The sequence below is a fragment of the Nothobranchius furzeri genome, chromosome 18 (genome assembly GCF_043380555.1).
Source record: "Nothobranchius furzeri strain GRZ-AD chromosome 18, NfurGRZ-RIMD1, whole genome shotgun sequence".
Lineage (NCBI taxonomy): Eukaryota > Metazoa > Chordata > Actinopteri > Cyprinodontiformes > Nothobranchiidae > Nothobranchius > Nothobranchius furzeri.
In genome coordinates this window covers 23538121-23551622 of record NC_091758.1, presented here as the reverse complement: position 1 = coordinate 23551622, position 13502 = coordinate 23538121, and the positions used below count along the sequence as shown (strand labels likewise).

At 42.6% G+C, this 13502-nt stretch overlaps 1 protein-coding gene across 1 annotated transcript; it reads left to right on the top strand.

The window, feature by feature from the left end:
- The first annotated feature begins 66 nt into the window (after positions 1 to 66).
- pls1 (plastin 1 (I isoform)) lies at positions 67 to 12497 on the top strand. The gene is made up of 16 exons (XM_015969669.3): positions 67 to 197; positions 415 to 505; positions 2121 to 2281; positions 2357 to 2486; positions 2704 to 2836; positions 3505 to 3586; positions 4166 to 4331; positions 5176 to 5318; positions 5405 to 5500; positions 5576 to 5777; positions 5930 to 6005; positions 10431 to 10545; positions 10856 to 10989; positions 11081 to 11204; positions 11736 to 11869; positions 11950 to 12497. Exons 2-16 carry the CDS (start codon positions 421 to 423, stop codon positions 12086 to 12088), a joined length of 1920 nt encoding a protein of 639 aa, XP_015825155.1. The 5' UTR covers positions 67 to 197; positions 415 to 420; the 3' UTR covers positions 12089 to 12497.
- The last annotated feature ends 1005 nt before the right edge of the window (positions 12498 to 13502 follow it).

Sequence of the window (13502 nt, the reverse complement as noted above, 5' to 3'; positions counted from 1 at the left end):
ATGATGACACAGCTGAAGTGTTAAATAATAACCATCCAGCTACGCCTACCTCAGGTCCTGGCAGGACAAAGGTCTACTAAGCGATTCCTTCTTTGAGAAGTAATCAGCAGTTAAGCCACTCTAGGATCCAACGTCTTCATTCCAGAGGAAGGTTGAACAGAACTCTGATAGATACCACTCCTACAGCCTGGCTGAAGGTACATGTCACTGTCTCACTGTGTTTTATTGACATTTCTTCAAGAACAAACAGCATGAATCTTGATTTTAAAAAAAATAATTTTTCTCATCATTCCTATCATCAGCACTTATCAATTACCACGGCATCTCTATGTATGTGTTCATACTTTTGTGTCTTCATATGCTGATCTGGATGACTTTTATTAAAACTGTGCTTATATTGCTTTTTCTTCTTAGGAGCACATGACAAACGCTACCATGGAGAATCATTTCACACAGATTTCTCGAGTGGACTTGGAAGAGTTAAGAGAGGCCTTTGATAAAATCGGTTAGTTTCCTTAATACTTATTCTCTCTCTCTCTCTCTCTCTCTCTCTCTCTCTCTCTCTCTCTCTCTCTCTCTCTCTCTCTCTCTCTCTCTCTCTTTCACACACACACACACACACACACACACACACACACACACACACACACACACACACACACACACACACACACACACACACACACACACACACCTAGGTTTACGGATGACCAAAGTAAGGCTTATACAGCCAGCTATAAAGTGCAAGAAAGTACACACAAGTGAATTTTATTGCTTGGGCTGTTGACTGTAAGTACTTTTTGTTCATGTGTGCCTCTGGAATGTCACTAGATGTAATCACTGAATGATCATGAGCCTAAAATTAAGAAATGACAATAAAAAACATAAATGTTAGATATCAACATGTCACAAAGACAGGAAAATGTTTAAACACAACCTTTACCTTGGTGATAATCAGTGGGACAGAAGCATATGTACGTCAAGTATTAATCTTTGGCTAACAACATATAAAACAGATGCAGTTGCATTTTTTTCTAAAAAAAAAAATAAATAAAAACACAGCTAATTTTTGTCAAGATGTGATTAAAATGGTTTTCAGGTGTACCAGTAAGTTGCCCTTGGAAAACCGAACTGCAGAGTGTTTTTCATCCCATTTCTTCTGAATTTCTGACTATCACCACTTATAATTTTTGCCTTCCATCTCTGCCGGCAACCAGAGCGCCATTAAATTGTAAATACAAACGTGTTTTATAACCAAATATGCTTATTTGCTTATCAAAAGAAGTTCACTTTAAGTATGTTTTACGATCTCCAGTGCAGTGGGCCCAATCCCGGTCCTGGAGGGCCGGTATCCAGCAGGTTTTGTGGTTTCTCTACTCCAACACACTTGACTGAGTGGATGAATCACCTGTAGCTCATCAGGCTCTGCAGAAGCTCGCTAATTAACTGCTGATTGAAATCAGGTGTACTGAAGCAGGGTTAAAACTAAAACCTGCTGGACACCAGCCCTCCAGGACCAGGATTGGGCACTCCGAGTCTTAATTGTTATACCAACCTCAATTGTACTCCGTTCTACCAACATTATTAGGATCTGCTATCAAGCCTCTAATGTCTCTATTGACCCTCTTGGTCACAACTCCCTGCATCTAATCAACACAATGACACCCTCACAATAGAGGCTAACGACTCAATGGGGGGAAGAGAAGAGGGGTATTCAGAGCAGTTTCTGCTCATTAAACAGTCAATCAAACTTTATTTGTACCGCACTTTTCATATACAAGAAATACAGCTCAAAGTGCAACAGACAGCTACAGCTTAGAAGCTCGACTCTCCCATGTTCCAGTCAGAAATGACAAAGCTCCTCGGGTGAGGAGAGAAACGTCTTCAAGAAACCAGAGAAGTCCAGTTGCCTTCATATGAACTCTTTTTGATTACCATGACCTTTCTGAGAACTTTCACCAGCAAATCTTTTTCATCACATTTTGTGTAATATTTATTTTATAGTTTACATTTTGAATATTAGGGTAAATGGCTTTGTGTGTGTGTGTGTGTGTGTGTGTGTGTGTGTGTGTGTGCACGCGTGCGCATGCACGCTTTTTTCCCTGCCTCTCCTTGTGTAGACATTGATAACAGTGGCTTTGTGAGTGACTTTGAGCTCCAGGAGCTGTTCAGAGAAGCCAGCCTCCACCTGCCAGGGTACAAAGTGCGAGAGATCGTCGAGACCTTCATCGCAGGAGACACAAACAAAGACGAGAAGATCAGCTTTGAAGAGTTTGTCTCCGTAAGTCTCAAGAAAACATGACTTGACTCATCCAACCACCTATATGTAGTTAACAAGGTATCTGGTTGTGGTCAGATTTATCAAGAGCTGAAGAGTAAGGAGTTCAGTGAAACATTCAGGAAAGTCCTCTCAAGGAGAGATGGGATCTACTCCTTCGGCGGAACATCTGGAGTCTCTTGTGAGGGAACGCAGCACTCCTACTCAGGTATGGAATCACATTTATACATGTTGTATGTCTGTGTTCATTTGGACTCTCTACAATTTTAGTGAGGCTTTTAAGAGGAGACCCAAAAGACCGCAGTCTGATTATTGACCTAAACTTCACTTAACATGGAACTTTTTTGAAACATGTTTTTCTTTAGCAGTTTGTCAAACAGTATGTTATGAATAATTATTTATTTATTTACTTGTTTGTTTGTTAGATGAAGAGAAAGTGGCTTTTGCTAGGTGGATCAACAAAGCTTTGGCAAAGGATCCTGACTGCCAACATCTGCTGCCCATCAACCCCAACAATGAGAGCCTTTTTTCCTCCATCCGTGATGGCATCTTGTTATGGTATGCCCCCCCCCCCCCACACACACACACACACACATCTAGTGTCTTTTATTCCAAGTAAATATATGTTGAATTAAAAACTCATCACTTTTCCTCTTTATTTGTTTTATAAAAACAGTGTTATATAAATGATAAAATTATACTTTTTTCAAAATAAAATACCCTGCAGATAACTTTATATAACAAATATTTATACAAAATTCAACAGACTTATTCCAACTGCTGTCTACTGCAGGTGAGACACTGACACATGTTCGTCTGGTAGAGAAAGCTGTGTTATCGTTTGCTTTGATTGATGCAGCAGGCATTTTATGTATAATAGTTTATCTATTATGATGTCATGATGGTATGTATTTGTTCTGGCATTGTTTACATTAGCAGAAATAAAAACAAACAAACACAAAACATTGGTTTAAAGCTGACAGTCCTCTAAGTCTCATGTGTTGCAACACAGGTTAGAAAGGTGTCTGCTAGTGTGCTAATGTTATATTGTTTTATAATGGTTCGTTTGCCTTTCGTGCTCTCTGTCATTCATTATACTTTTTGGACATTAAAATAGACTTTAACAGAAGCACATCAGAAAGAGAAAGTGACCCAGATCACCCACGATTTCATCACAACCCCTGGTGTGTGTCCATACACACCCCACTGTACCTTTTCTCTTTCAGTAAAATGATCAACCTCTCTCAGCCTGACACCATCGATGAGAGGGTCATCAACACAAAGAAGCTCACCACCTTCAACATGAGGGTGAGTAAACACATTCATGCACAATGAATGCAACCTATCAAACACTGTGAACCTGAGGCGGCTATTGTTCCATGTTATGAAATTATTCTTTAATCTGATGGCACGAATTTATAGATAAGAGCCCTGCAGCCAGTTGATCAGCTGGTTGCTAATGTTTCATTTAAATGACAACTTGATTTCAAGCTAATATAGTGAGTTTATGCATCTAGCAGCATCAAAAATCAGTCAGACATGCACCTTTAAAAAAGCTCTCCCCCATTTATTGAAATTAGAATTGATCAGTGATATTTAATTATTTAAAATTGGAAAAACATATCTAAGTGACCGGAAAGTCCCGCAGTACTTGAGCTGAAAGCTTTACATGCATTTTACATGAGACAAGTTATTTTATGTGGAATCAATCGAATATTTTAATTGTTGAGCAAAACTCTTCCAGTTGTCTTAATAATTCACTAAAAATGTTTTGTTTTTATTTGGCGGAAATACTTTAGAGTGGTATGATTTAGGGAAAGGTCATTTAGTTTCTGATTCTAGTGATCATAATAAATAAGTTTTATATAATTCTTTGCATATTTGTAGGAAAATATCATCCTGGCTCTGAACTCTGCTTCGGCGATCGGCTGCACGGTGGTGAGCATAGACGCCCATAATCTGATGGCTGGGAAACCCCATCTGGTCCTTGGGCTGCTGTGGCAGATTATCAAGGTTGGACTTTTTGCTGATATAGAGATCACCAGGAACGAAGGTCAGTGCGCACACACACACACACACACACACACACACACACACACACATTGACACACACTCACACACACTTTACGGTCAAAAACACTGATTCAAGCAAAATGTAGTAAATCAGTTATACATTAACGTTGCTTATTTGAAAAGAAAAACTAGATTATATTTTATTTTAAACAGGAAAATGTTGCTAAAAAGATTTATGTTAACACTTCTTGAGTCAATATATGAGCAATGAGACAAATTTTTCAAAATCATCATCAGACGTCATTTGCTGTTTTATTGTTAAATAGCTCAACATGATCATCTATGTCTTCCCTTTTCCAGTAAGTATCTTTGCTCTCAGTAGCCCCGAAAAAGAATCACCTTAAGGATTAGAAGCCTGATTTTTGTCAAGGGCATAAGAGTTAAAAAATGATAATAAACTTTCAAACAAAAAATGCAGAAAAAGCTCACACCACTTAGTCATCTTTCTGCAAAATAAAAAATCTTTTTTTTTTCTAATTGTGAAAAGTTTTCAGCACCTGGAAATTAGATTTGGCCTGAATATTTGTGATAATAAAAACATAAAGCCTAAAATTAGTGTTCGTCCAACTCTTTATCCAGAGGGGAAAAAACACTTTGTATGGCGGTTTCAAGAATGAACTTTAAAATGAAGTTCTAAACTTCTGCTTTAAACATATTTAAACTGTTTATTTGAACATAAAGTTGTTAAATAAATCCTTTGATGGCACAATAGCATAATCTAACATGATTTTATTCACTTCAAGAGGCAAAAAAAAACCCATTTAAATGGGTACGTTTCACCATGTTTTTCCACTTATTTTAACTTTAAACTCTTTTTTCCACAGGTCTGATCACTCTTTTGATGGAAGGAGAAGAGCTGGATCATCTGATGTCTCTCTCTCCTGAGGACCTACTGCTGAGATGGGTCAACTATCATCTCAGCAATGCAGGAACGCAAACAATCAGCAATTTCAGTTCTGATATAAAGGTGCAACTCCGAACTGGCACATCTGCAACCAAACCAACACTAGTGCCTAAAGACTCTAACCTTGTCCTGTTATTTGCTTTCTGAAGGACTCAAGGGCCTACTTTTACCTTTTGGACCAGATTGCTCCTCAAGATGAAGATGAATTCCATTTAGGGGTCAAGATTGACATGACAGGCCTCGACGTGAGTCATTTTTTAGTTAGTTTGTTGCAAAAATTGCATGCAAAATCTAATATTAATGCAAATATATATCTGAAGGAAGGGAACTTGGAGCGAAGGGCTGAGCTGATGCTGCAGGAAGCTGCCAAGTTGGACTGCAGGCAGTTTGTTTCTCCTCATGACGTCACGTCAGGAAACAGCAAACTCAACACGGCCTTCGTAGCAAACTTATTTAACATGCACCCAGGTCTGCAGAAGGCTCACATCAATGCAACCAGCCTGGAAGGGGAGCATATAGAAGGTGAGATAAACCTGCAGTGGGGGATAGCAAGTCATGAGGGTCAAGGAAGTAATTGTTTTAAGGAGTGGCAGATTTTGAAATGCATGACAAGTGTTGCATATACAGCTGATGGTAACTATGATAACATATATGACGTAACTTTGTCTTGCCAGCGGAAACCAGAGAGGAGAAAACGTTTCGCAACTGGATGAACTCTCTGGGAGTCTCACATGTCAACCACCTTTATCGGTACGTCAAAATTCCTGTGTGCGATTGTCCTTATCAGAGGAGGAAATATAGGATTCCTATAGGCAAGGCACAGCAGTTTTATCTATGTAGCACACTTCATACACAGAAGCAATTCAATGTGCTTTCCGGGAGCAAGAACATAAAACATTACTGTATTAGAGATTCAATCAAAACCTTCAATTTAAAGCTGAACTGCTGAAAAGAACAAAAGTAATGATGAAGAATTCTGACTTTTTTCTCATGAAATCTGACTTTTCTCTCAGAATTCTGACTTTATTGTAATCTCAAGATTATTAAAGTTGGAATTCTGAGATTAAAGTCAGAATTCTGAGAAAAAAAGTCAGAATTCTTCGTCTTCGTCTTCCTCCGCTTATCCGGGTCCGGGTCGCGGGGGCAGCATCCCAATTAGGGAGCTCCAGGCCGTCCTCTCCCCGGCCTTGTCCACCAGTTCCTCCGGCAGGACCCCAAGGCGTTCCCGGACCAGATTGGAGATGTAACCTCTCCAACGTGTCCTGGGTCGACCCGGGGGCCTCCTGCCGGCAGGACATGCCCGAAACACCTCCCCGGGGAGGCGTCCAGGAGGCATCCTGACCAGATGCCCAAACCACCTCAACTGGCTCCTTTCGATCCGGAGGAGCAGCGGTTCTACTCCGAGTCCCTCCCGAATGTCCGAGCTCCTCACCCTATCTCTAAGGCTGAGCCCGGCCACCCTACGGAGGAAACTCATTTCGGCCGCTTGTATCCGCGATCTCGTTCTTTCGGTCATTACCCAAAGCTCATGACCATAGGTGAGGATTGGGACATAGATCGACCGGTAAATCGAGAGCCTGGCTTTCTGGCTCAGCTCCCTCTTCCCCACGACAGATCGGCTCAGCGTCCGCATCACTGCAGACGCCGAACCAATCCGCCTGTCGATCTCCCGATCCCTCCTACCCTCACTCGTGAACAAGACCCCGAGATACTTAAACTCCTCCACTTGAGGTAGGACCTCTCCCCCGACCCGGAGGTGGCAAGCCACCCTTTTCCGGTCGAGAACCATGGTCTCAGATTTGGAGGTGCTGATCCTCATCCCAGCCGCTTCACATTCGGCCGCGAACCTACCCAGCAAGAGCTGAAGGTCAGAGCTGGATGAAGCTAGGAGGACCACATCATCCGCAAAAAGCAGAGATGAGATTCTCCTGCCACCAAACTCGACACACTCCACACCACGGCTGCGTCTAGAAATTCTGTCCATAAAAGTGATGAACAGAACCGGTGACAAAGGGCAGCCCTGGCGGAGTCCAACCCTCACTGGGAACAGGTCCGACTTACTACCGGCTATGCGGACCAAACTCACGCTCCTCTGGTAAAGGGACTGAATGGCCCTTAATAGAAAGCCACCCACCCCATACTCCTGGAGCGTCCCCCACAGGGTGCCCCTGGGGACACGGTCATAAACCTTCTCCAAATCCACAAAGCACATGTGGATTGGTTGGGCAAACTCCCATGCCCCCTCCATCACCCTTGCAAGGGTATAGAGCTGGTCCACAGTTCCACGGCCAGGACGAAAACCGCATTGCTCCTCCTCAATCTGAGATTCAACTATCGATCGGACCCTCCTCTCCAGTACCTTGGCGTAGACCTTTCCAGGGAGGCTGAGGAGTGTGATCCCCCTATAGTTGGAACACACCCTCAGGTCACCCTTCTTAAAGATGGGGACCACCACCCCGGTCTGCCACTCCCTAGGAACTGCCCCCGATGACCACGCAATGTTGTAGAGACGTGTCAACCATGACAGCCCTACAACATCCATAGCCTTGAGATACCCAGGACGAACCTCATCCGCCCCCGGGGCTCCGCCGCTGTGTAGTTGTTTGACTACCTCAGCAACTTCTGCCCCCGAGATCGGACAGTCCATCCCCAGGCCTCCCAGCTCTGGTTCCTCCTCGGAATGTGCATTGGTGGGATTGAGGAGCTCCTCAAAGTATTCCTTCCACCGTCCTCCTCCTTGAACCGTCACCTTATCGTGGTGGAGGAGTTTGAGTGCCCTAATGATCCTAGGAGCTATGTTGTCTGGGGCACGGTTCGAAAGGATCTTTCATGGCGGTTAAAACGAAGAGTCGGAGTACCCGGCCCGGAGGGTTACCGGGGTCCCACCCTGGAGCCAGGCCTGGGGTTGGGGCCCGTGAGCGAGCGCCTGGTGGCCGGGCTTTCGCCCATGGGGCCCGGCCGGGCCCAGCCCGAACCGGATACATGGGCTCGTCCAACTGTGGACCCACCACCCGCAGGAGGAACATGAAGGGTCCGGTGCAATGCGAATCGGGTGGCAGACCAAGGCGGGAGCCTTGGCGGTCCAATCCCCGAACAAGAAAACTAGTTTTTGGGACATGGAATGTCACCTCGCTGGCGGGGAAGGAGCCGGAGCTTGAGGCAGAGGTTGAGCGGTACCGGCTAGATATAGTCGGACTCACCTCGACACATTGCATTGGCTCTGGAACCCGAGACCTGGAGAGGGGTTGGACACTCTACTTTGCTGGAGTTGCTCCGGGTGAGAGGCGGAGGGCTGGGGTTGGCTTTTTGTTAGCCCCGAGACTCTCTGCCTGTGTGTTGGGGTTTACCCCGGGGGACAAGAGGGTAGCTTCCTTGCGCCTTCGGGTCGGGGAACGGGTCCTGACTGTTGTTTGTGCTTATGGGCCAAATATCAGTTCAGAGTACCCACCCTTTTTGGAGTCCCTGGGACGAGTGCTAGATAGTGCTCCATCAGGGGACTCCATTGTCCTGCTGGGGGACTTCAATGCTCACGTGGGCAATGACAGCTTGACCTGGAGGGGTGTGATTGGGAGGAACGGCCCACCTAATCTGAACTCGAGCGGTGTTTTGTTATTGGACTTCTGTGCAAGCCGCAGTTTGGCCATAACGAACACCATGTTCGAACATAAGGATGCCCACCGGTACACTTGGTACCAGGGCAGCCTAGGTCACAGGTCGATGATAGATTTTGTAGTCATATCATCTGACCTGCGGCCGTATGTTTTGGACACCCGAGTGAAGAGAGGGGCGGAGCTGTCAACTGATCACCACCTGGTGGTGAGTTGGATCAGATGGCAAGGGAACATGCCGCGTAGACCTGGCAGACCCAAACGCATAGTGAGGGTCTGCTGGGAACGCCTGGCAGAAGAACCTGTCAAGACGGTCTTCAACTCCCACCTCCGGCAGAGCTTTGACCACGTCCCGAGAGCAGTGGGGGACATTGAGTCCGAGTGGGCCTTGTTCCACTCTGCGATTGTCGAGGCGGCTGTTGCTAGCTGTGGTCGTAAGGTGGCCGGTGCCAGTCGTGGTGGCAACCCCCGTACCCGCTGGTGGGCACCAGAGGTTCGGGGAGCCGTCAGGCTGAAGAAGGAGGCCTACAGGGCGTGGCTGGTCTGTGGGTCTCCGGAGGCAGCAGACAGGTACCGGATAGCCAAGCGGGGTGCAGCAGTGGCAGTTGCCGAGGCAAAATCTCGGGCGTGGGAGGAGTTTGGTGAGGCCATGGAGAAAGACTATCGATCGGCTGAAAAATAAATCAGAATTCTGAGATTAACGTCAGAATTCTGAGCAATAAATCAGAATTCTGAGATTAACGTCAGAATTCTGAGAAATAAATAAAAATTCTGAGAAATAAACCAGAATTCTGAGATTAACGTCAGAATTCTGAGAAAAAAGTCAGAATTCTGAGAAAATAGTCAGAATTCTTGGATTAAAGTCAGAATTCTGAGAAATAAATCAAAATTCTGAGAAATGAACCAGAATTCTGAGATTAACGTCAGAATTCTGAGAAAAAAGTCAGAATTCTGAGAAAATAGTCAGAATTCTTAGATTAAAGTCAGAATTCTGAGAAATAAATCAAAATTCTGAGAAATGAACCAGAATTTTGAGATTAACGTCAGAATTCTGAGAAAAAAAGTCAAAATTCAGAGAAATAAATCAGAATTCTGAGAACAAAGCCAGGATTCTCATTTTTTTTTCTTCTTTTTCTTTTCAGTGGCCCTAATCCTCTTCCTTGATGCTTAGTTGTTAGCTGCACTATAAATTTTATTTCTCCTCCCCTGGCTCAGAAAATATATCATAGCTGCACCTTTGTGCAGGATACTAAAGATTAACATTTAAAAAATGCAAGAAATCAGGCAAACTGGGTTTATCTTCCTCTAAGGTAAAAACTGAAAGACTAGTAGGAAGATATTCTGAGGGAGTATTGTGTTTTTGTTTACCTCACATCTACAAGCATTTGTTTTCTTTCGTGTATTTACCTTCAAAGCTATATTTCTTTTCATTCTTATCCAGGCTTTTTATTTACCTCCTTAAATACAGCTCTTTAGCTTTTTGCTGCAACGTCACTCGAGAACTGATTTCGATCAAATCTTTTATTCTTTCACTTGTTGATCTTGATTGTGTAATTCTGTTTTGCAGGGATCTGTGTGATGGCACGGTAATCCTGCAGCTTTTGGAAAAAGTCAAAGTGCCTGTAAACTGGAAACAAGTTAACAGCCCACCTTATCCTTTCCTGGGTGGAAACATGAAAAAGGTACAACTCACAAACTCAGAATACAAAATCATTTCTCACAAGCACAAAAACCTTCAGCCTATAAAATACAGAGAGTATATTTTTGTTTGATTAGCTTATTAAAAATAGAGTTCTTTGATTTATTAAAAAGAAAGAGTCCTTTGTCTTCATTCTTCTCTTGTGCTGGAAAGGAAAACAGTTCAGAAGCAGATGCATGAGACCTTGAACAATATCTCATGCAGATTAGTTCTTGCTGAGGAGAGGGGGGAAATGACTTTTAGGTGGAAAACAGTCTTTTCATTCCGTTACACTTATGTTGTTTTTCTTAAAGTTGGAGAACTGTAACTATGCTGTGAAGCTGAGCAAGGATGTAGCTAGCTTCTCCCTCGTTGGTGTTGGAGGAGAAAACATCAATGAAGGAAGCCGTACACACACCCTGGCTCTAGTCTGGCAGCTGATGAGAAGGTACTATCTGGATAAGGGTCTGTGCTTTAACTTGTGGAGTAAATGATCCATGCAGCTGCTCCTAATGCAGTCTCCATGTGTCTTCTTTCAGGTACGCCGTCATGGTTTTGTCAGATTTGGGCAACGGAGAGAAGATTGGAGATCAGGTTATCCTGAACTGGGTCAATAACACTCTGAAAAAGCAACGAAAGGACTCACAGATCAGCAGCTTTAAAGTATGTGTGTGTGTTAGCCCCCATTATAGTGGACGGGTGCCTTTTCCGGCTGCAAAGTGTCACATTTTTGACACGTCCCAGAGGTGTATGGACACGCTGCTTACATTTTGAGTTTGCTTTTTACGCTCCATGTTTCCAAACTCCGTAGTTCAGATCGGGTCATACAGGAAGTCAGCACAAAAGCACTGTAAAACATCTGGAAACTTTCAAAATAAAAGTCACATGCGGATTTACAGTTGCTTAACTAGTAAAAAAAACATTTCCTGTGAAAACTCTGTTCCGGGAGCATAGCACACTAAAAAATAGACTAAGCGTAAATTTAGCGAAGCGACTTGTCCCCTACGTGTCTTTCTGGGACACTTTCAAAATGCCACATTTGCAGCCAATGGAAATGCATCCATCCGCTACACCAGTAGCTAATTACACTTTGCGAACTTTACACGTCGCTTCTGATTCCTGCGGAAAGGCCCTGATAATTAGAGGGAATTTAAGGTTGCAGGTGAGTTTAATCTTGCTGAACATTCTACACAGGACAAGCTGATCAGCACCAGTTTGCCTGTGATTGACCTGATCGACGTCATTGCTCCCTGTACCGTCAAATGGGACATGGTGAAGAGAGCAGAAAAAGGAGTGCTGACGAATGAAGAGAAACTCAACAATGCCAAGTGAGGATCATTTTATCCACTCTGACCTTCTTCCCACATTCAAACTTCCTGACCCTGTTCTTTTCCTGGTTCTCTCTCAGGTATGCTATCTCACAGGCCCGTAAGATCGGCGCTCGTGTTTATGCTCTGCCCGATGATCTGGTGGAAGTAAATCCTAAAATGGTGCTGACGGTGTTCGCCTGCCTCATGGGGCATGATCTGAAAAAGGCCAAACGCTGAAACAGAAACCCATAGAAATAAACAAATCTGTACAAAACACACAGTCGCAAACTTTTCCATAAAAACATTTCCATTGTTGTAATCTTGTTTCTGTGACCTGCAGCCTTCCTACAATCACCAAAATTCCAAAGATAAAATTCACAGTTTTTTGTTATCCTTCGAAACAGTCAGCCTTACTTAAAGATGGATTTTTTTCTTTGTAAATCAGCTGCATTTGTTATATATTATTTTAACTTTATAAAACTTTTATTTTTGCTTTACAGGATATTTTTGTCTCTGCATTATTTTCCCTCTGCAATATACACTGGGGAATAATTAAATCCCACACACAAAAGTCTTTTCGTGAAGTCTCAGAATGTCTGCATTTATTATTTAATAATAGAAAAATTGAATAAACATTTTAACAGTTTATATGTGTGTGTTGTTTCCAAAATGTACCTACCGTGGGTCTTAGACCTTAGCTATTAACACATTTATTCATTCATTCATTTAATTCATTTGTTTATTTATAAAGCACCGTACAACCTTATCAACAGACCAAGATGCGGAACACAAGGTTGTTTTAAATCTTTTTCCAACTTGATCTGAATAAAGTATTCTGCTGTTTATCTTTGTTAAGGCTGTTTCACACTTCAATCGATGCATTAGTATAAGAATATTCTTTAAAGAATATGAGAACTCAGTCAGTATTGCATGTTGCCCATTGAAAAAGTAAATATCTTGAAGCTGCAGCAAAAACATTGAAAAACATGCATACAGTTACAAACTATTAATGACAAAGCAGTTTATGAATAGTTTAGAAAGGGAGAAATGTTTTGGGGTGCAGTTTCAAGAGCTGAGTTCTCACTATTTCAATATAAAAGAAATGAGACACAATAAAGTTTTTTTCCTGTAGTTATGTAGAACATATTTTATCCTCTTTGGTACTTCTCTGTTGTTTATCAAATTTCATTATTTGGTTATTTTCTGCACACAGCATAATAAAGATGTGTCTTTACCGTTTGTTGAAAAAGTTTCGGCTTACTCTGTAGACTTCCACAGAGCAACGCCGATTCAGTTTGTTATCCTCATTTGTAACAATATCTTACATAATATTTTTAGTGTTTATGTTCATTCCCTTTTCTCCATTTACATGTAGGGGATTTTTTTTACAGTGAGGAGGTCCAGCATTGCTATCCTACAAAGTGCCATGCACTTGAATTAAAATGAAATGCATACGGATAATATTAACATGTGACATTTATTTTACAAAATAATTAATCATATTTTATTCATGTTTTGTTTGTTATTTTAACTTTATTAGTGCTAATGACAATTACATCCACTTACTGTATGGATGCAGTTTTCAGGTTAATGTCTCCCTCTAGCGGTCAGAACGAGAACTTTGTTTTCTCGCGGCGGCATTCCAAATAAA